At 37.1% G+C, this 23747-nt stretch overlaps 1 protein-coding gene across 8 annotated transcripts in view; it reads left to right on the top strand.

Moving 5' to 3' along the window:
- The window catches only part of EFCAB11 (EF-hand calcium binding domain 11), a 203544-nt gene that overhangs the window by 93888 nt on the left and 85909 nt on the right, over positions 1 to 23747 (top strand). The window contains exons 6-7 of one of the 8 annotated variants that reach the window (XM_069085978.1): positions 13254 to 13297; positions 18665 to 18705. The exons of 6 other annotated variants lie outside the window; for them this stretch is intronic. In XM_069085978.1, the coding sequence (XP_068942079.1) occupies positions 13254 to 13297; positions 18665 to 18690 (70 nt within the window). In that variant the 3' untranslated portion in view covers positions 18691 to 18705. Of the gene's footprint in view, positions 1 to 13253; positions 13298 to 18664; positions 18706 to 23747 lie in introns of those variants that run through there. One more of the 8 variants, XM_069085980.1, reaches the window with a different exon arrangement.

Genomic DNA, 23747 nt, shown 5'->3' with positions numbered 1-23747 from the left:
TCCAGTGACAGAGGAGGATATATACAGAGGGCATCAAACAAAATTTGGCAAATGGCAAGAAGTTCAGTTGGACAAGAACAATGAATGCATAAAGACCAGTAAGGTAAGACCAGGCTAGACAAGTAGATTAGAGCTGCCACATTGTGGAAGACTTTTGATTCCAAGAAGAATGAGTTTATGTTTTGTTTTTTGGGGTTTGTTTGGTTTTTTTTTGCTTTTTGGCGGGCAATTGGGGTTAAATGACTTGCCCAAAGTCACACAGCTAGTTTTTGTGTTAAGTGTCTGTGTTCGGATTTGAACTCAGGTCCTCCTGATTCCAGGGCCAGTGCTCTATTCACTGCGCCACCTAGCCACCCCAAGTTTATGTTTTATTTGCTTTGTAATAGGGAGCTACTAAAAGTTCCCAAACAAGAAGGATATGATTCAGTTTATGCAGTAGGAAAATTACTCTGGCAGTGTCCTGAAAGGACAGACTGAAGAGAGTTGATTTAACCATAAAATACTGTAGCAGAAATACTGTAGCATATCAGAGGATTCTTGAAGTGAATCATTTCTCTGGTGCAGAAATTTGTCCCAGCAAAGACTGCAGCCCTTTCATGCATTACTGAATGATCTTCATCGATTGCTCTAAGGAAAAAAAAAATCTTTGCCTAGAGACCAATCTCCTAGTGCATTTAGCTAAATGCCCAGCTATATTTAGCTAGTCTGTTCTTCAGATGCGAGGCACACAACACATTACTGAGTCCATATCTGAAACTTTCTAGATCTTTCAGGGCTATCTTCCACTGGTCCAGCCTTTGAGAATCTGTACCACAGTGAAGTGCAGGAAATAGGACTTTAGGGGAGGCCAGGAAATACAGTTAAATCATTATGTTCACATATTTGTATTACTATAAAACATTTCAAAAGAGGAAAATTATGGAATGATTTCTTTGTCTTTCTTCCTCTCATTTTGCTGTGCTTTATTAAAAATTGAAATTAATTCCTAATTTTTTAATATTACCAAAAGTAACAAATTCAAATTCATGTGATGATATCAAGAGATGCAGAAAAAGCCTTTGGCAAAGTGCAATAATTGTTTATGCTAAAAAACCTTACAAAGCATAGGCATGGAAGGGTCTTTTTTGGGGCAATATACTAAAATTCATCTATTTAAAAACTAAAAGCTGACACTAAATGCAATGGGGAAATACTAGTAGCTTTTCCAACAAATACAGAAATAAAAACATCATTTTCCTTTCTCATCTGTTATTTGACATAGTTCTAGAAATACAATAGCAATAAGATAAGCAAAAAAAATAAAAATAAAAAGGTATAAGGATAGGCAAAGAGGAGACAAAACCATGCCTATTTGCTGATGAAATGATAGTTTACTTAGGAAATCCTAGAGAATAAGCAAAAAAACTAATAAAGATAATTAATGACTTCAGTGAAGTACCGGGTTATAAAACCCACAAAAGCCAATAGCATTTCTATATAGCTATAACAATCCAGGAGGTAATAATAGAAAGGGAAGTACAATTCACAGTAACTATAAAACATATAAAATATCTGGGAGTCAATCTTTAAAAAACAAGCACAACACCTACAACAATACAATGCAAAACATTCCTTAAAAAAATAAGAAGAATTTAAATAATTAGAGATATTCAGTGTTCATGTTTGCACTGTGTAAATATAATTGTACTAACTGAAATTAATGAATAGTTTTAGTGCAATATCACTCAAAACTACCAAGGGAATTCTTTATGGAATTAAACAAAAATAATAATAAATTTTATTTGGAGGAACAAATATTAAGAATATCAAGTGAAATAATGGGGGGAGGGAAATCAAAACAAAGAGGAGATAGCATTTCCAGACTTCAAAATATATTATAAAATAATGATCATAAAAATTATTTGGTATTGAAGGCAGGTAGGTGGCACAGTGAATGGAGTGCCAGTCCTGGAGTTAGGAAGATCTAAGTTCAAATCCAGCCTCAGGCTCTTACTAGCTGTATGACCCTGGGTGAGTCATTTCACCTCTGCCCACGTTTCCTCATTTGTAAAAGTAGGGACAATAATAGAACCTACCTCCCAGGGTTGTCCTGAGCATCAAATGGGATAATAAATATAAAACATTTAGTACAGTTCCTGACAGAGTGGGAGCTATATAAATATTAGCTAATATTATTATTAAAATAGAAAAGCAGACCAATGAAACAGGCTAAAAAAGGAAGAATTTGAAAAAAATTTATCTCAATAACCCAGTGCTTGATAAACTCTCAAACATAAATAACCTATTAAAGAATTCTCTATTTGATAAGAATTGCTAAGAAAACTGGAAATCAGTCTGGCAGAAATTATATCTACACTAGTATCTTACATGGTGTAACATAACTCAAAATGAACATGTGACCTGAATAATAAAAATATGCCAAAAAAATTAGTAGAAAACTAAAGGAGGTACTTTTCACAACTGTGGTTAAGGAGTGACTTCTTAATCAAACAAGCAAAAGATAAAATAAATAATTTCCATAACATGAAATTGGAAGACTTTTTGCACGAACATATTTAATGTAGCTATGTTAAGAAGGGAACAGGTCAACAAGGAAAAATGTTTTTATCAAATATCCAAAATAAGACTCTCATATCCAAGATATACAGGCAATTAACAGAAATATTTAAGACCAAAAGCTATTCTCCTAAAAGATAAGTTGTCGAAGGATATGAACAAAAAGTTCTCAAAAGAATTACAAACATTGGGGTGGCTAGGTAGCACAGTGAATAGAGCACTGTCCCTGGAGTCAGGAGAATCTGAGTTTAAATCTAGCCTCAGACACCTGTGTGACCTTGGGCAAGTCACTTAACCCCAGTAGCCCTCCAAAAAGCAAAAAAAAAAGAATTGCAAACATTGAGAACTATAAATGATGTAAAAATAGAAGGTTATCAGTACAAATTTATTTTTTGTGCGTTTTTTACTTTTTTTATTTTGGGGGGGGAGAGGGAACGTAGGGCAATTGGGGTTAAGTGACTTGCCCAAGGTCACATGGCTAGTTCTTTGTGTTAAGTGTCTGAGGCCGGATTTGAACTCAGGTCCTCCTGAATCCAGGGCCGGTGCTCTATCCACTGCCCTACCTAGCTGCCTCTACAAATTTATTTTTAAAAAAGAAATGAGATGTTAGGAAGTGGGGCAATTTTGGGGGTAGCTGATGATTTGGGATTTAGTAAATTCTGTTTTGGACATATTTGACTTTGAGAAATCCAGGTAAAGATGTTAGAAATACAGAATAGAAGTTCTGGTGAGATATGAGAGTTCAATTTGTAGGGCATCATCTGCATAGAGATGAAAAGTTTAATTCATTGAAGTCATTGTAGTCATGAAAACAGAGCACAGAGAAGGAAAAGAAAAGAAGGGTATACATATATACATGCATACAAACACACACTTTGAGTGTGAGTTATGCATGATGATTCAGCACAGGCTACCTAGTATTTACATAGGTAAGAGAACTAGAATTGAATAATGTTACAAAAACCCAGGAAGGAAGGACTTTGGGAGAGAAGGCATAGTATCAAAAACTTCTGAGAGGTCAAGATGCACCTTCTGTTTCTTTGTTCTAAAATTACATATTTTATATTTAAGATTATTCTAGGATTTGGGGAACAAGTTCATGTTTACCCTAGACTGACCTTTTATTCAATTCAATTCAACAAACATTTATCAAATTCTATGTCCAGCATGCTTGCAGAAAGGTAAGGAATTTAGATAAGACAGTGTCTGCCCTCTTCAAGCTGTCAAAGGAGAGTTTTAGTATGGCTACTGCCATTGGCTTCACGATAGTAGGTCACATCACTAGCTGGGGTTTGCAGTATTTAGCTGACATCAAACTTTAGCTCAGGTGATTAACTGGTTAGTGATAAAAGAATTTCTGGCTCAGCTTTATTAACTTTATTTACTTATGATGAGCATTTTCTGTCACTAACCATAACTCTTAGTATTCATGGTTAGTCTGCAAATCCCAGTTAAAACCTCTAGTCTTTGCTGATAAGTTTATTATTTTACCTGATGTATATCTTCCCCCTCTGCTATCTGTTATTTGATGTGTAAATCTTTACCTTCCCCTTCTGCCCTCTGCAAAATCCCATTGTAGCCATCCTGCCTGGTAACTAAAACCAATAAAAGGTTGCTGAAAACATTGGTTGGGTCCATTGGTTGTCATGTACCATGGGACGATGCTTTACGAGTACAATAAACTAGTTATTAAAATATCTCTGCATGTTGATAAGCATGATTGGCAGCAGTACCTACAGTGAATCCTTGGACAATTTTTTATGTCTTGTAGTGTGAGAACACACACAAAAATTAACCAATACAAAAAAACATCAGGACATTAGAGGATTTCAAAGCAAAATGCTTATAAAGGTCTGCGGAGGGTTAGGTTAAGATTTCGTGGTGGAAGAGACAAGATGGAGTCAGGCTTTAAAAGATGCATATGAATTCCACAGACAAAGAGAGTTGGAGGGACATTCCTAGACTCAGAAATTTAGAATTCAAAGGGACCTTAGAGGCCACCTAGTCCAACACTTTCATTTTACAGATGATAAAACTGAGGCCCAGGGCTGTTAAGTGCCTGCAATAATACATATTTCTAAGGCAGGATTCATATCCAACATCTCTGACTATAGTACCACTTCACACATAGTATCACTGTCACACATCCCCCATATATAGGCTTCAAGGGATGCTTCACAGGTAAAAAGTACTCTAGATTGGGGTGGCCAGGTGGTGCGGTGAGTAAGAGCACCGGCCCTGGAGTCAGGAGACCTGGGATAAGTTCCGGCCTCAGATACTTAGCACCCACACAAAATACCTGGCCGTGTAACCTTGAGCAAGTTATTTAACCCCAATCAATTGCTTAAGAAAACAAAAAGTACTCTAGATTGCCTGAGATACAAGTTCTATGGAGGGAAATGAAATGAGTAAGGCCAAAAAGGTGATGTGGCCCCAGATTATATAGGAACCTAAAAATCATACAGAGAACTTTGAACCTTACACAGAGCAAAATAGCCCTGGGCCTCAGGAGGTTTTTTTGTTTTGTTTTGTTTTTTAAGAATGCCTTTGTAGTTTTCAGCTAGCCTTTGTCTTTCCAGAATGAAAAATCCTAATTGTTTTCATCTTTCTTCACCACCGAACCCATTGTCTCTTTGATTCAATTCAACAAACATTTATTAAGTGCCTTACTATTATATAAGGTATTGTGCTTAGCATTTAGGATTCAGAAATGATCATTTCAATTACCCCCTCTCAGGCTTCTCTGTCTCTGTTCTTTCGCCTGAGATGTTACAATAAGAAATACATTCAGAACTTCAGCTATTGATACTCAGTTTTTAAAGTCTAGAATAATGCTAGCCATTCTTTTTCCTTTGAGTACTCTCCCAGATGATGTCCAGAATTCTGTTGGCCCTTTTTTTTTAAAAGAATTCATTAGATGATGTCTTCAGAGAGCAGTCGTAACTGATTATCATCCTCTATAAGAATAATTTGGATCACTTCCCTTCCAATGAAATGAAGCAATCTGCTACTTACTATAAGAAAACACATTGTAGCTTCAAGGAAAGCTCCTGAATGTTAACACATGTGCCAAAATATGATGCAGATGTTTAATGTCTGACTAAAATATTGCCTTCTCCTCCTTAGTCACCTGTCTTTAATTCTTTGCCTAAGCTAGCGTTCTATATACCACCTGTTTGTAAGAATGTGTTTATAATCTGTTGTCTTTTCTGAATTTCTGGAGTATATGCGAGAGCAGAGGCTTTTACTAGTATCTCTTAATAAATGCTTTAGTGATTCCCAGGGTATTTTATATTAGGCAAAATACTACTTAAGTTATGTCATGACTAAGGGTTTAAATAAGTATAATGAAGGAGAATGAATGGAAATATCTAGTTATGACCTTTTGGAGGAAAAAACTTGTTTTAGCATTGTGTTTATTTACACAGGCCTGGAATATTTAAAACACTTTATGAATATGGAATCAGGTGCAGCCAGTTGTGAATCAAGACATATGCTCCTTCATAAGGAGATTTGTTAAAGACAGCAAAATAAATTAATTCTATCTGGATGCAATCTGTTTGCCTGAGATATTATATTTGATTTTCATTAGATCTGAAAAGAGTAGAGTTGCCACCTGTCAGGTTTTCATTGAAAGCATAGGAAATGAAGGAACCTAGGTTTTAGAGATTTGTAGCTGGAAGGGACCTCAGAAGTCATCTAACATAAAGAAAGTGAGGCCAAAACAGATTAAGTTTTTTGCCCAAAGTGGTCATTGTAGAGAAAAAAACCGTGCCCAATATCCAGACTGACCTTTGATTCAGACACTTCAGGTCAAGTCAATAAATTGTGTGTGCGTTTGTATGTTTTGGCAAGACAATTGGGGTTAAGTGATTTGCCCAAGGTCACACAGCTAGTAAGTGTGTCAAGTGTCTTAGGTCAAATTTGAACTCAGGTCCTCTTACTTCAAGGTAAGTGTTCTATTCACTGTGCCACCTAGCTTTCCCAATAAACATTTTTAAACACCTTCTGCATACCAGGCAATATGCTCAGCACTGGGGATACAAAGACAAAAAGATCATCTCTGCTCTGAATTTTCTGATTCTTTGTCCCTTTGCCAGTCTTCTTGATCTGCCCTAACACATCAAGCTGGTGAAACTAGGCAAGAGGCTATATGAGTTCTATAAGGACAGGCTAAAGAAATTAAGATTCATCCAGATGTGTGAATTCTTTCCAAATAGTCTAAAAAATCAAGAGGGGCACAGATAAGGATATGGAACATGAGCTTTACTAAAAGCTCAGAATTAAAATAAATAAATAAATAAAAATATTAGCAACAACAAAAAAAATAAATAAATAAAAGTAAGGGGGTGGCTAGGTGGCTCAGTGAATAGAGCACTGGCCCTGGAGTCAGGAGGACCTGAGTTCAAATCCGGCTTCAGACACTTAACACAATATCTAGCCGTGTCACCTTGGGCAAGTCACTTAATCCCAATTGCCCTCCAAAAACAAACAAACAAATAAATAAAATCTCAGAATTCAACAGTGAAGGAGAGTGTCCCTTCAAGCTTGAAAGAGATCCATTAAGTAGTAAAAGAAAAGAAAAAAGGAAGCATAGGTAGGCAGAAGTCTCTCTACAAGTAAAAAGAAGTTACAGGTCTTACATACTTAAGAAGTCTTACCACTTCCTGGTATCTCCCCTACACCTTGAGCACATAGTCTTAAAGGTAAGGCTCTAAGAGGAGGAGCTGGCAGATCCAAACCCATTCTTTAACAGAAAAGATTATAAACTAGAATTTAGGAGGTTTCTTTCCCTTTTTTAAGGAATATTAGTTAATTTCCTCTTTCAATATTCAGTCTGATTCTCCATCTTTGTGGAAGGAAGTCCTCTGTAGATATCTTTGGGTATGGGGAGAATGTTTCCCCAATGCAAGAACTTAGACAATCCATTTTCCAAAGTATGTTTTATATCACTTAAAGCCCCCAAAGGAAAATTAGTCTGATTTTGGACTAAAAATAGAAATAATGATATCTGTTCAGATCAAAGAAAAGTCTAAACTGACATTTAGACTAAAATCTGACATTCACAACTCTCACACTTGGGACCCACACATTTTTTCAGTTTTTTTCTCCTGCTTCCCTCAATGAAGTTCTCATAACAATTCATTTGTCATTGTTCAGTCATTTCAGTCATGTCCAACTCTCTCTGACACCATTTGGGGTTTTCTTGGTAAAGATACTGGAGTGGTTTGCCATTTCCTTCTCCAGCTCATTTTACAGATGAGGAAACTGAGGCTAACAGGGTTAAGTGACTTGCCCAGGATCATATAGCTAATTAAGTGTCTCAGGCCAGATTTTAACTCAGGAAGATGAGTACTGCTGACTCCAGGGCTGGTGCTGTATTCACTGCGCCACCTGCATGACCCTAAAGCAATCCATACATCTGTTATTACAATTTTATATTCTTTCTCTATAATGAAAGCATAAATAGGGTAATGGAATTAGAGTCAAGGTTCAAATCCTACTTCAGATACTTAATATGATCCTGGACAAGAAACAACTTCTCTGAACCTCATTTTCACCATCTAAAAAATGGGTTGGTTAATAATAGCACCTCCCTCCAAAGGTTGTTGTGAAGATGAAATGAGATTATACAAAGCACTTTTCAAATGTCAGTGTTCTATACATGTCAGCTCTTTTCATCCATTATACTTTCCTGCATTATAATTATTTACCACCTGTTTTATCCTCCCTAGTAGACTTGAGTCTCCATCAAGGACAGAACAGTTGTTTTTTTTTAATATATTTGGTGTTCTCTTCAGTGCTTTACATAGCAGTACCTTGTCTACAGTAGATATTCAAAATATTTATTAGTTGAATGAATGAATCATATCTCTGTTTCTTAGTTTGTCATTTTCATTGTTTTCAAATGAATATTCAGTTAAATTATATGCTAGTCTATACCCTCCCCAGAAAATAAATAAGCAAGACCTCTTTTAATACTTAAAAAAATACTACTATTTCATAAATAAATCACCATTCCTATGATAGTATAAAAGAATCTAAAACCATGCAAAGGGAAAAAATGGTTTAAGTTTTTCTGGCATTGTGGCTTTTTTTCCTACTAGATGAGACGTAATTGGGTAAAATGAACTATAACTCAATTTAAAAAATAAGTTAAATTTAAATTTATAGTTGAAGAAGAGGGTGGTTTTAAAAGCTTACCACCACAGTGGCGGCTAGTGGCACAGTGAATAGAGCACCGGCCCTGGAGTTAGGAGGACCTGAATTCAAATCTGGCCTCAGGCACTTAACACTAGCTGTGCGACGTTGGGAAAGTCACTTAACCCCAATTGCCCTGCCCTCCCTTCTCCAAAAAGCAAAAAAAAAAAAAGCTTACACCACAGCAAATGTCATAGCCAAGAAATATAGCATGTTTATGGAAAGTATGGAAAGAGTTAGAAGGACCTGAGTTTAAATCCCACTTCCTATACTGACTAGTTGTGGATCCATGGACTAGCCACTTAATCTCTCCAGGCCTACTGGTCTAGTTCTGAGCAGAAATACCTCTATAGTCCTGTCTGTTCCTTGCCTCAAAGGGTTGTTGTGAGGATCAAATGAGATAATGTTTGCAATGTGCTTTGCAAATCTTAAAGCTCTATATAAATGTCAGTTATTAATACCTAAGGTAAAGATAGAGTGGAAGAAAGTAATTGCAGATACTGATAATACCAAAAAGAAACTAAGCTCAAGAATTCAAAGGAAAAAAAAAACAGGTAAGTAAAGCTAAATTTCTTGCATAGGTCTGTTTCTAAGGTCCCTAAATACAAATACAAGAGAAGAGACAAAAAAGCAAAGAATAAAAAAGAGAATCACAAAGGGGAAGATCCATCCTGTCCATTAGTGTTTAAATGAAACATGGTAGGGAATAGAAAAAAGGAACTAAATAGCCATAGACGGTTGAGAAATGATCAAAGGAACCACAGTGCAAGAACTATGCTTTTATAAAAAGGAAGATCTACAAGAAAGAATAAAGTTCAATGTGGGTCAGTCTTGATGTGGTAAAAAGTAAGGAAGAGAAATGAGACAAAGTAAAAAATGTTCAAAGATAATATATATCTCTGTTAGACAAAATCTTAGCAACAAGCAATAAAAGGGGGAAATGGATGAAAAAGGAAGTAATAAATGTAGTTAAAAGAAGACGCGTCTTATACAATCAGGGATAAGGTGAAAATGAGAAAAGCAAAGACGAAGAATGAATTCAGACTTCAAAGCAAGTTAAGATAAATGTTCTTGTTTTGTTAATGGTCTTTCAGGAAGATTTTTTATTTATTAGATATCAAATTATGATATAAAGAATATTCCTAAAAAGCAGATAGTTTGATTACTATTAATAAATAGTATGCTAACATAACTGATATTTAAATTTTTAGTGTTTTTATATATTTTAAGAGAATCCATTTATAAATTTTTTAAATAGACTGTTATTAAAAAGATTGTGTTATTCAGTCATTTCAGTCATGTCTGACTCTTTGTGCCCCTGTTGGAGGTTTTCTTGGCAAAGCTACTAGAGTGGTTCGCCATTTTCTTCTCCAGCTTATTTTACAGATGAGGAAACTGAGACAAACAGGCCTAAAAGTGACTTACTCAGGGTCATACAGCTAGTAAATATCTAAAGCCAGATTTGAACTCAGGTCCTCCTGACTCCAGACCTGGCACTCTATTGACTGTGCCATCTAGCTGCCCCACTGAAAGGATATTACTACACATTCTTCAAGGAATAGCTCAAATAATAACTCCTTAATGAAGCCTTTTCTAATCCTCTGCCTCTATGCATTCTTCCCTTCAGCTAACAGAATGACATGGTATCAGATCTACAAAAGAGCTCCATGGTGACATCAGTCAAACCCTAACTTGGGCTGGTTTTTCCTCTCTAACATTCCAAATAAATCATTTCTTTCCAAGACAACCCGTTTCCCTTTTGGACAGTCATTATGAGGAAGTTTTTTCCTTCTTTGAAGCTTCTACTCATTGCTCCTAATTCTCCCATCTAGGGCCAACCAAGCAGTTGTTGATTAGAAAAGTCTAATCCCTTTTCCCCATCACATTGCTTCAAATAATTGATGACCCAAGTCATGTTCCCCTTATGGAATCTCTTCTCCAAGCCAAACGCCCCTAGTTCCTTCAACCAATCCTTATGTAGCATGGTTTTCAGTCCCCTTACCATCCTGGTCTCTACCTGCTCCTACTGACAGCCTCATCTTATACTCTTTCCTCACCACAGTTAATATCTTCTTAGATATTTAGATATTCCCAAGAGAAGTACAACTCTTAAAAAAGAAAAACCTCAAGGTTTTGTGGAAAATTCTGCCTCTTAAGGCTCTCTTCCCACAAATTCTATACACATAAAGTTATACTGGCTCCTGATTGGCCTTTCACCCTGTCCTTACCCTTTGGAAACATTGGTCCAAGCAACACTCAACCTTTTGGCAGATCATGAAATGTTAACTCTTACTACTTAGCCTCTTGACATCCCTCAAGGACTGTCTTATGGATAGACAGGAGAAGTTGCCATCCACCTATGAGGTTCCCTGCTGCCTAAATTTATCAGTTCACCAACAGTACCTAAAATCTATCCTTGGAGCTTCAGCCCTTCCTGTTAACAAATGACCCCTTCGAAAACTATCAAAGCCTCCTAGGAAGCATAGCCTGTTTAAGCCTTTATTTGTCAGTTGTACTATAAGAGCTTTCTCCTCTAAGCTCTTTTGTTTATAGTTATAGCGTACAGAACACTTTATATCTCTCTTATGGGTTATTTTTCCTATTAGACTAATGTCCTTATGTACCAAGACAACTTCTTATGCATTCCCACATAGCACCTGGCACTGGTCCTTGAGCACGGTAGGGTAAAGAACTAGACTTGTGATCTGAACTATGTCACCATTGGTGGAGTCTTTGGACTTAGTTCTTTTCCAAGAGATAGAACTTGAATCCAGGTCTCCGTGGCTTTGAGGTCAACTCTCTATCCACTGTGCCATGCTGGCTCTCCCACATAGTAAGTGTTCAATAAATATTTGTTTTATGAGATTGATATTTTCTAAATACAATTTGGAAAAACAATGGACAATGGCATCCATTTTTAATTGCTTATTTTGCTTAAATATTGTCATTTTCCTCCTCCTTATGCTATTTTTTGTATCCCTTCCCTTTCACAGCTAAGCTTCTTTCTGGAAGAATATTTCTATATTCTATATATTCTAATATTTCTTTATTCTTCAGTACTTATTTCCTCTACTTTTCCTCTCACTTATCAGTCTCTTAGAGTTTGGCTTCTGATGTTATCACTCAACTGAAAATATTTTCTCTGAAATTATTCATAATCTCTTAATTGTTAAATCCAGTAGCCTTTTCTCTGTCCTTACACTTCTGAACTCCCTGTTGCTTTTGACGTTGTTGATCACTCTTCTCCTGAATATTCTCTCCTCTTTGAGTTTTTGTCATGTTCTTCTCTTTTGGCTCTCCTTCTACTGGTCTTGCTGCCCCTTCTCCATCTTCTTTGCTGTATCACTTTCCACGTTCTGCCTGCTAACAATGGTTGTACCCTAAGATTCTGTCCTCAGCTCTCTTCTTTCTATATATTCTCTCTCAGTGATCTTATCGTATCTCTGTGGTCTAGTCCTGGATCACAACCAAGGTCATTTGACTTCCTCACTTTGGCAACTGATTTATATACCATAGAATCAAAGAATTTTACAGTTGAAAGGGACCTCCCAATGCAACCTTTTCCTGAAAAGAATCAGTACAATAGCATACACAAGTGGTCATTCATTTCAAGCCTCTACTTAAAGACCTCTAGTAAAAAGGACCCTACTACCTCCCAAGACAAGTCATTTCACTTTGAGACGGCACTAAATTTTTGGAAGTTTTTTCTTGATATTTAGCTTTAAATTGCCTCACTGAAACTTCTATGCTTTGATCCTTCCTTCTTGAGCCAGAAAGAATGTGTCTAACCCATTCTACAAAATAATTCTTCAAAAAAAAATTGAAGATAGCCATCATTTTGCATCTGAGTCTTCTATTTTTTCCCAACTCAAACCCATCTCCTTTAATCAGTCCTCGCATGGACTTGAAGTCTTTCACCATCCTGGTTTACCATCTCTGGATGCTTTCCAGTTTATCAATGTTCTTTCAAATCTGTGTTACTCAGAACTGAACAAAATCATAGAAGTTGAGAATTACAAGGGACCTCACACTCTAGCTGATAAACAGAAGTAATAACTGCTGTATCATCATCATCATCATCATAGCTAGCATTGATTTAATGACTCACGGTTGCAAAGATCTTTAAATATGTTATCTCATTTGATCCTCATAACAGACCTGGGAGATAGTTGCTGTTATTATCCTCATTTTACAGAGGAGGAAGCTAAGGAACAGAGAACTCCATGACAAGTATCTGAGACCAGATCTGAGCTCATGTCTTTTGTATTCCAGGCCCAGAACCCTATATACTATAGCACAGCCTTTGCTTGAAAATCTTCAGGGAAGGAAAACCTACCATCTCTTTCAGCAGTCCCTTCCTTTAGTACCTCCTTTTCAATAGCTCTAGTTGTGTTTCTGACAACCCAAGATCCCATTGGTTTTTTTGGCTGTGCATCATGCTATTAATTCTAAATAAGCTTGCAGTCCACTGAAACCAGACTCTTTTTCTTTTGCAGGACAGCTACTGTCATCTTATCCTTGGAAAATTTATTTTTTGCATGTAGGTACAAGATTTTACATTTATTTAACCCTGCTGAATTTGCTCTAGTTTGTCAAATTCCTTTTAGATCTTAACCCAGTCATCCAAAGCAATAGCTATCCCTCCCATCTTTGAGTCATCTGCAGATCTAATGAGCCAACTTTGCCTTAATCCAAGTCATTGATAATAATGTTACACACCACAGACCCCAGTCAAACCCATTTCTCTCCATCTTCCAGATAAGAATGATATAAAATACTTTATCAAAGCTTTGTTAAAGTCTAGCCAATCCCAAAGCATCCCCTTCAACTGCTGATTTATTAATCCTATCAAAAAAGAAAATGGGGTTAGTCTGGCATGACCTATTCTTGTTTTGAGAACTATTTTGTAACTTTGATGACTAAAGTTATTTAATTTTCATTCATGTAAAAGTGAACAACTCATTTCTCTAGGTTAGAAATTGACCCATTATTTGCTTATTTTTCCCCATAAGCATAGAAATTTTGGTTAAATACTGGTCTGTAAGTCAGGAAAACTTGGTTAGAAGTCCCCTTAAATACTAGTTGTGTGACCCTGAGCAATTGACATGACCTGTTTTTGATGACACTGTGTTCTTTGTAATTATCTCCTTTTCTAAATGTTCACCAACCATCAAAGTCTGGTCTCTTCAAGAATCCAGTAGTCCAGATGGGGTGTGACGAGGGCCGAGGACAAAGAAACTATTGGCATCTTATTTCTAGAACCTGACTCTCTTAATGTACAGGCCAATAATATGTTTGAGATTTTTGGCTGCCTCATCACAATTGTAAGCTTACATTGAACTTCCAATCTCCTAAAAGCCCTAGATCCTTTTCAGAGAGACTTGTCTAGCCATGTCTCTTCTGCCTTGTATTTGCGAAATATATATTTTGAACAGAAGTTCAAGACTTTAAATTTATCCCAGTTGAATTTTATCTTATTAGATTCAACTCAATGCTCCAGCCCAGGGGTGGGGAACCTGCGGCCTCAAGGCTACATGTGGGAATTTGTTCGGTGAAGTTTGGATTCAGTCAAAGGGCTGCACTTGAGGACCTGGAAGGCCACGTGTGGCCTTGAGACCTCTGGTTCCCCATCCCTGCTCTAGCCTATCATAATATGATAGCATCTCCATATAATATGGCATCTATCTCAGAGAAATCATGGATCCCTCTAAGCATCAAAGTATAGGTTTTCCTTATTCCAGGAGACTAACAAAGCCTTTACCAATGTTGGATTATTATGTGTCCATTTACTTCTCATTGTTAGCTTGGACATCAGCTCAGAAGACATATCTAAATATGTTAACCAGTAATTAACACTTTATTTATGGAACCTAGGTAGTGGAAATGCAGTCGGGGAGCTATATATGTCTGGTAAGCTAAGCACTCACACTCAGCAGTATATACTCCCTAAGGCTAGTTTCACAATCAAAATGGCCCTATTCCCTAAGCCTTTCCGGAAAATGAGAATAAATTGCAAGAAATGCAGTGCAAATTGTGGAAGGTCAGTACATTAGAAACATAGGAGATGAGATGGGTTCAGGAAAAAAGGTATAAATTGTAAGAAAATATAAATGAGAGAGAGGTTTCTCTGCAAACGTGGTGGTCAATACTAGATTAGTGAGGCTCAGTGACTATACAAACATTGAATAATACTGGCAGTAATTTTATAGTTCCATCTGTCAATAGGTTTTTAAGTCTTACAAATGTTAATTAAATCTCAAGTGAACAATACATCGGTGCTTTCTAGAGAAAGAAACTGCCACTGAAAGATTAAGTATTTTGCTCAAGACCCCACAGCATATAAACTCTAGAACTAGAATTAGTATCCATCTTTTGTGTCAACCAGCTATTTGTTCACACTATTAAACATCCTTCCTTTTCAAGAATTCCCTTGAAACACACATTATAGATAGGAACCTCTCAGATAGTCTTTAAGCACAAGGAGCTTCTGGTTGCCACAATGTGGAATCACAAATAGGTTTTAAATAGTTGTCGTTTCTTTTTTTTTTTTTAAGCAATTGGGGTTAAGTAACTTGCTCAAAGTTACACAGCCAGTTACTTCTGGGTGTGGTGCTAAGTACCAGAGCCCGGATTTGATCCTAGGTCATCCCGACTCTGGGGCCGGTGCTCTTACTGTGCTACCTGGCCGCCCCAATAGTTGTCTTTTCTTACCTTTTCACACCACAGGTGTTATTTCATCTGAAAATAGTGCTTATAATCGGAACGGGTTAAAAATCTTTAAAAATGTATTTGGGAAATAATGAAATAAACATATTTTTTAAAAAGACAAGTGACTTTTAAAGATTTAAGGGCCCCAGTTAGCACAGTGATCAATGTGTTTCCAGAGACTCCACCTCCTCAGAGAGGTGATAGATACAAGACTCAGAATGAGACATATTTGTAGCAAAGCTTTTGTTTTTCTTTCTATTTTGAAAAAAAAAATTTAAGAGACTGAGAAGTTAAATGATTTGCCTGACATCACAAAGGCAGTAAGATGAAAGGGGAAGTACTTGAACCTACATCTTCTAATTCCAGAACCATCTATCTTTCCATTGTACCATGATTTCTTTGTATCCCCACTTAGAACAGTGCCCAGTGCCTGGCACATGAAGGGCACTTAATGAATATTTATTAAATTGAATCATCCATAACTACAAAGCTATTAAGTGGTAGAGCTTAGACTGAAACCCAGATCTTCAGACTCCAGAGTCCAACGTATTCCCTCTAATACAACACTATCCCTTTTTTCTATTTTTTTGTCTTTATTAATTTGTTTGTTTACTTTTAGTGTACAAGATTCAATTCCTCAATCACTCTCCTCCACCCTTCCCCCGCCAATTGTGGCATACAATCAAGTATAGGCTCTGCAAGTACTTTCACATTAGACATTGGTCAGGTTATAAAGAAGGATTGTATTGGATGGGATAAATGATGGGAACGAGGAAACAAAACTAAACAAGAAAAAGACAGAGAGCAGGTAGTTTGCTTCAGTCTGCATTCAGACTCTGTTCTTTCTGGTTCTTTCTCTGGATGTAGACATCTCTCTCCATCATGAGTCTTTTGGAGTTGGCTTATAACCCTGTATTTCTGAGAAGAGTCCAGTCTACCAAAGTTGGTCATCACACATATGTTGTGTCTGTAAATGTGTACAAATTTCTCCTGGTTCTGCTCTTCTCACTCAGCACTAGTTCATATAAGTCTCTCCAGGTAAATATGAAGACTGTGTGCTCCTCGTTTCTTATAGCACAATAGTATTCCATTACATGCATATACCACAAGTTGTTCAGCCATTCTCCAGTTGATGGGCATTCCCTTAATTTCCAATTCTTTGCCACCACAAAAAGAGCTGCTATAAATATTTTTGTACATATGGGTCTTCCTCCCACTTCTATGATCTCTCTGGGATACAATGCTAGAAGTGCTATTGCTGGGTCAAAGTGTATGAAATTATTTATAGTCCTTTGGACATAGTTTCAGATTGCTCTCCAGAATGGTTGAATCAGTTCACAACTCTACCAGCAATGAATTAGTGTTCCCATTTTTTCCATACCCTCTCCAGCATTTGTCATTTTCCTGTTTTGTCATCTTAGCCAATCTGACCAGTGAGATGTGGTACTTCAGAGTTGTTTTGATTTGCATTTCTCTAATCACTAGTTAGAGCATTTTTTCATATGCTTATAGATATCTTTAATTTCTTCTTCTGAAAACCGCCTGTTCATATTTTTTGACCATTTATCAATTGGGGAATGACTTGATTTCTTATAGATTTGACTCGATTCTCTGTATATTTTAGAAATTAGGCCTCTATCAGAAATATTGATTGTAAAAATTATTTCCCAATTTTCCACTTCCCTCTTAATCTTGGTTACATTGGATTTGTTTGTACAGAAACTTTTCAGTTTAATGTAATCAAAATTGTCCATTTTGCATTTTATACTGCTCTCTAATTCTTTTTTGGTCATAAAGTCTCCATAAATCTGAGAGGTAAACTATTCCTTGCTTTCCCAGATTGCTTACAGTATCAACTTTTATACCTAGATCATGCACCCATTTAGACTTGATTTTTGTACATGGTGTTAAATAATGGTCTATGCCCAGTTTCTGTTATATTCCAGTTTTCCCAGCAGTTTTTGTCAAACAGTGAGTTCTTATCCCAAAAACTGGGGTCTTTGGGTTTATCAAACAGTAGATTACTGTAGTCATTGACTGCTGAGTCTCGTGTACCATAATCTATTCCACTACTTTATTTCTCAGCCAGTACCAAATAGTTTTGATGACTGCTGCTTTGTAATACATATTAAAATCTGGTATGGCTAGGCTACCTTCCCTAGCATTTCTTTTCATTAATTCCCTTGATATTCTGGAACTTTTTTTCTTCCAAATGAATTTTGTTACTATTGTTTCTAGCTCTATAAAGTAATTTTTTGGCAGATTGATTAGTATGGCATTAAATATATAATTAAATTTAGGTAAAATTGTCATTTTTATTATATTAGCTCAACCCAGCCACGAGCAAGTGAAGTGTTTCCAATTTGTTAGATCTGACTTTATTTGTGTGAAAAGTGTTTTGTAGTTGTGTTCATATAGGTCCTGGGTTTGTTTTGGCAGGTAGATTCCCAAATATTTTATAATGTCTACAGTAACTTTAAATGGGATTTCTCTTTCTATCTCTTGCTGTTGGATTTTGTTAGAAATATATAGGAATGCCAAGGATTTATGTGAGTTTATTTTATATAGCCTGCAACTTTGCCAAATTTATTTATTGTCTCAAGTAGTTTTTTATTTGATTATCTAGAATTCTCTAAGTATATCATCATATCATCTGCAAAGAGTGATAGCTTAGGCTCTTCTTTGCATGATTTGATTCCTTTGATTTCTTTTTCTTCTCTAATTGCTACTGCTAACATTTCTAGTACCAGATTGAATAAGAGGGGTGATAGTGGACATCCTTCTTTCACCCCTGATCTTATTGAAAATGCTTCTAGCTTGTCCCCATTACATATAATATTTGCTGATGGCTTTAAATAGATGCTACCTATTATTTTAAGGAATATTCCGTCTATCCCTATACTTTTTAAAATAGGAATGGATGTTGTATTTTGTCAAAAACCCTTTTCTGCATCTATTGAGATAATCATATGGCTTCTGCTAGTTTTATTGTTGATATAATCAATTATACTGATGGTTTTCCTAATATTAAACCATCCCTGCATTCCTGGAATAATTCCTACCTTGTCAAAGTGTATTATTCTTGTGATAAGTTGCTGTGGTCTTTTTGCTAATATTTTATTTAAAATTTTTACATTTATATTCATGAGGTAAATTGGTCTATAATTTTCTTTCTCCATTTTATCTCTTCCTGTTTTAGGTATCAGTACCATATTTGTGTCATGAAAAGAATTTGGTAGGACTCCTTCTTCACTAATTTTCCCAAATAGTTTGTATAGTATTGGAATCAATTGTTCTTTAAATGTTTGATAGAATTTGCTAGTAAATCCATCTGGCGCTGGAGAATTTTTTCCTAGGGAGTTTGCTGATGGTTTGTTCGATTCCTTTTTCTCAGATGGGGTTATTTAAATAATTTACTTCTTCTTAAGTTAATCTGGGCACCTTATGTTTTTGTAAATATTCATCCATTTCACCAAGATTGTCAATTTTTTGTGCATACAATTTAGCAAAATAATTCCTAATTATTTTTTTAATTTCTTCTTCATTGGAGGTAGATTTACCCTTTTCATTTTTTATACTCATAATTTGGTTTTCTTCTTTCTTTTTTTTTTATCATATTGACTGAGTTAAGGGTCTGTCAATTTTATTGGTTTTTTTTTCATAAAATCAGCTCTTAGTTTTATTTATTAATTCAATAGTTTTCTTAATTTCATTTTTATTAATCTCTCCGTTGGTTTTCATTATTTCTAATTTAATATTTAATTGGGGATTTTCAATTTGTTCTTTTTCTAGCTTTTTCAATTGCATGCCCAATTAATTGACCTCCATTTTCTCTAATTCATGTATGCACTCAGGGATATAAAACTTCTCCTAAGAACTGCCTTTGTTGCATCCCACAAGCTTTGGTATGTTGTCTCATATTGTCATTCTCTTGAATGAAGTTATTGATTGTTTCTATAATTTCTTGTTTGATCCACTCATTCTTTAGGATTAAATTATTTAGTTTCCAATTAGTTTTTGTTTATCTTTCCATGGCCCTTTATTGCATATGATTTTTATTGGATCCTGATCTGAGAATGATACATTTAATATTTCTGCCTTTTTGCACTGAATTGTGAGGTTTTTATGCTCTAGTACATTGTCGATTTTTGTGTATGTACCATGTACTGCTGAGAAGAAGGTATATTCCTTTATATCCCCATTCAGTTTTCCCCAGAGATCTATCATAACTAGCCTCTCTAAAATTCTATTCGCCTCCTTAACTTTTTTCTTGTTTATTGTGAGGTTAGATTTATCAAGTTCAGAGAGGGGGAGATTGAGGTCCCCCACTAGTATACTTTTTCTATTTCTTCCTCTAATTCCCTTAACTTCTCCTCTACGAATTTAGATGCTATACCACTTGGTGCTTATATATTAAGTAATGATATTGCTTCATTCTCGATGGTGCCTTTTAGCAGGATAGTGTTTCCTTCCTCATCTCTTTTAATTAGATCTATTTTTGCTTTTGTTTTATCTGAGATAAGGATTGCTACCCCTGCTTTTTTTTTACTTTAGCTTAAGCATAATATATTCTACTCCAGCCTTTTACCTTTTCCCTGTGAATATCTCCTTGTTTAAATTGTGTTTCTTGGAAGGCAGAGCCAAGATGGCGGAGTAGAAGCAAGACCTTCCCGCGGCTCCGGCTTCCACCCTCCCCAATCCATGTAAAAAGGGGACTCTAAACAAACTTTGGAGCTGCAGAACCCACAAAATGACACAGAGAAACTAACCTCCCGCTGAGGACAGCCCGGCAGGCCGGCAGGAATCAGCCAGCGCAGCGCTCTGGGAGCCGAGCCTGGCCCCACCCCGAGGCTTTAGCCCCAGGGAGGGCCTGACCAGCCGCCTGCCAGAGGGACTCCAGATCAGCAGCAGCTGTGGCCGTTTCCAGATTTATCAATACATAGATGCGAAGGACAAGGTGAGAGGCCAGTGCAGTCTGGACTTTGGGACCCAGGAAGTGGGAGTGCGTGGCTTTTACCCCCGGAGCAAGAAACCACTGAGACGCCAGCACAGCCTGCCAGCGCCACATGGTGGCTTCAGCTCCTGGCCTGCAGAGTGTAGGGGGACCAAGCACCAGTCTGAAGGTTCATTGCTCTTGCTTTAACCTGCTTGTATCTGGATTGCAGTCTAGGGTAGAGGTCCTGGGGTGTGTGTCCAGCTTGCCAGAGCGTGTGGAGACCTCAGAGAGGGCACCCATCTAATACCTCCGGCAGCTGAGAAAACCCCAGCGTTTGGGACGAAAACTCCCCTGTCTGGTGGCAGAGTCCTACTGTGGCAAAAAGCCCAAAAGTCAAATCATTGAGTGGCAAAATGAGCAGGCAAAGGAAACAAAGCAGACAGAAGATTCCAACGTTACACTCCTATTTGGGGGATAAGAAGGAGCAAGGCATGGAACAGGAGGAAAACAGTGAAGTCAGAACTCCTGCACCAAAAGCTTCAAAGGAAAATACAAGCTGGTTACAGGCCATAGAGGACCTTAAGAAGCAGATATGAGAAGTGGAGGAAAAATTGGGAAGAGAAATGAGAACAATGCAAGAAAATTATGATATGAGAGTCAACAGCCTGACTGAAGAAAATAATACCTTAAAAAACAGACTGACTCAAATGGCAAAGGAGGCTCAAAAAGGCAATGAGGAGAAGAATGCCTTAAAAAGTCGAATTTGCCAGATGGAAAAAGAATCTCAAAAGCTCACTGAGGAGAATCATTGCTTCAGAATTAGATTGGAGCAAATGGAAGCTAATGACTTTATGAGAAATCAAGATGCTGTTAAACAGATCCAAACAAATGAAAGAATAGAAGGCAATGTGAAATATCTCATGGGAAAACCCACTGACCTGGAAAATAGATCCAGGAGAGATAATTTAAAAATTATTGGACTGCCTGAGAGCCATGACCAAAGTAAGAGCCTGGAAAGCATCCTCCAGGAAGTTCTCAAAGAAAACTGCCCTGATGTTTTAGAACCAGAGGGCAAAATAGAGGTTGAAAGAATCCACCGATCACCTCCTGAAAAAGATCCCAAAAAGAAAACTCCTAGGAATATTATAGCCAGGTTCCGGAATTCCCAGATTAAGGAGAGAATATTACAAGCAGCCAGGAAGAAACAATTTGAATATTGTGGAAACACAATCAGGATAACCCAGGATCTGGCAGCTTCTACACTGAGGGATCGAAGGGCCTGGAATGTGATATTCCGGAGGCCAAGGGAGCTGGGATTAAAACCAAGAGTCACCTACCCAGCAAAATTGAGTATCATGTTTCAGGGGAAAATATGGTCATTTAGTGGAATACAGGACTTTCAAGCATTCTTGCTGAAAAAACCAGAGTTGAATAGAAAATTTGACATTCAGATACAAGAAGCAAGAGAAGCATGAGAAGGTAAACAGGGAAAAGAAATCATAAGGAACTTATCAAAGTTGAACTATTTTTTTTTTTAAGCAGTTGGGGTTGAGTGGCTTGTTCGGGGTTGCATGGCCAGTTGTTTCTGGGTGTGGTGCTGGGTGTCTGGGCCCGGATTTGATCCGGGTCGTCCCGGCACTGGGGCCAGTGCTCTTGCTCGCTGAGCCACCTGGCCAAAGTTGAACTATTAACATTCCTACATGGAAAAACAATAATTGTAACCTATGAAACTTTTATCAGTAGTTGAAGGGATTAGAAATATATATATACATATATATATATATATATTTGTCTTTATATGAGGGTATGCGGGCATATGAATACATATGTGAATGTGTGTATATACGTTTACAGGTATACATAGATAGAGGGCACGGGACCAATTTAACAGGAAGGGATGATACTTAAAAGGTGAAATTAAGAGGTGAGAGGAATATAATGAGAGGAGATGGGGAGAGACAGAGTGGGGCAAACTATCTCATACAGAAGAGGCAAGGGGAAATGGTTACAATGGAGGGGAAGAATAGGAAGGCAAAAGGGAATGGGTCAACCTTATTCCTATTGAATCTAGCTTGAGAAGGGAGGGAAATACACACTAAATAGGGGATCTCACCCTCCAGGAGAATAGGGGGGGAAGGGGATGTGAGGGGGGATGATGGAAGGGAGGGCAGGCTGGGGGGGAGGGAAGTTGGAAGCACCCACTTTTGAAAAGGGACAGGATCAAAGTAGAGAATAGAACAAGTGTGAAGTGGGATAGGAGGGAGGGAAATATAGTCAGTCTTTTACAATACATCTACTATGTTATTGTTTTGCATTACCCACACATGTACAACCTATACTGAACTGCTTGTCCCCCCAGTGGGGGTGGGTGGCAGGGGGGGAAGGGAATGAATCTGGAATTGAAAGTTTTAAAATCAAATATTCAAATATATATGTGTGTGTGTGTGTGTGTGTACATACTATTATTAATACCATCTTACATGTAATTAAGAAAAAAGATATACAGGCACTGAGGCGTAGAGATCCACTGGAAAAGTTGAAACGGGTATGGGAGAAAATATGGGAGAGAGCAGATTGGAGGTGGGGATATCCTGTGGGACTGCTGTTTTGGGGGGATGGGTGGGGGAAAAATGGGGAGAAAATTTGTAACTCAAAATCTGGCAGAAACGAATGATGTAAATCAGCAGTTAATAAAGCATTTAAATTATAAAAAAAATAAAAATAAATAAATTGTGTTTCTTGTAGACAGCATATTGTAGGATTATGGCTTTTAATCCATTCTGCTATCTGCCTCCATTTTATGGGAGAGTTCATCCCATTCACATTGACTTTATGTTATTGACAATTATGATTGCTGTCTGTGTCTTTCCCTCCATCCTATTCCCTCCCCTGTTTATGTTTTTGTTTCTTCCTTCTCCCTTCCCCTCCTTAAGAGTTTTTCTTTGACCACCTCCTCCTTCAGTATTCCTTCCCTGTGACCCCCCCCTTTTTACCTACCCTTTCCTCTTACTACTACTTCCCTGCTTTCTTCTCCCCCCCTTACCTCTCCTACTGCTTATAGGGCACAATGGATTTTTATACTTACCAAAGTATGTTATTTCCTCTTTGACCCCAAACCAATGAGAGTAAATTAGTTGATTTATACCCATGCCCTCTATCTATGTATATCCCCTTTAAAGGTCGAGATAATCATATAAATTTCAGTACTGAGAGGTATCAGCTTCTCATATAGATAGGGATGTAAACAGTTTGCTCTTATTGAATCCCAAGTTATGTTCATGTGTGTGTAGGGGAGAGAGAGAGAGAGTTTTCCTTGTTTACCTTTTTATGTCTCTCTTGAGTCTTG

Source organism: Petaurus breviceps, unplaced genomic scaffold (assembly GCF_028583685.1).
Source record: "Petaurus breviceps papuanus isolate PSGF00001 unplaced genomic scaffold, PetGlider_PUasm1.0 177, whole genome shotgun sequence".
Classification (NCBI taxonomy): Eukaryota; Metazoa; Chordata; class Mammalia; order Diprotodontia; family Petauridae; genus Petaurus; species Petaurus breviceps.
This window is presented reverse-complemented; position numbering and strand designations above follow the sequence as displayed.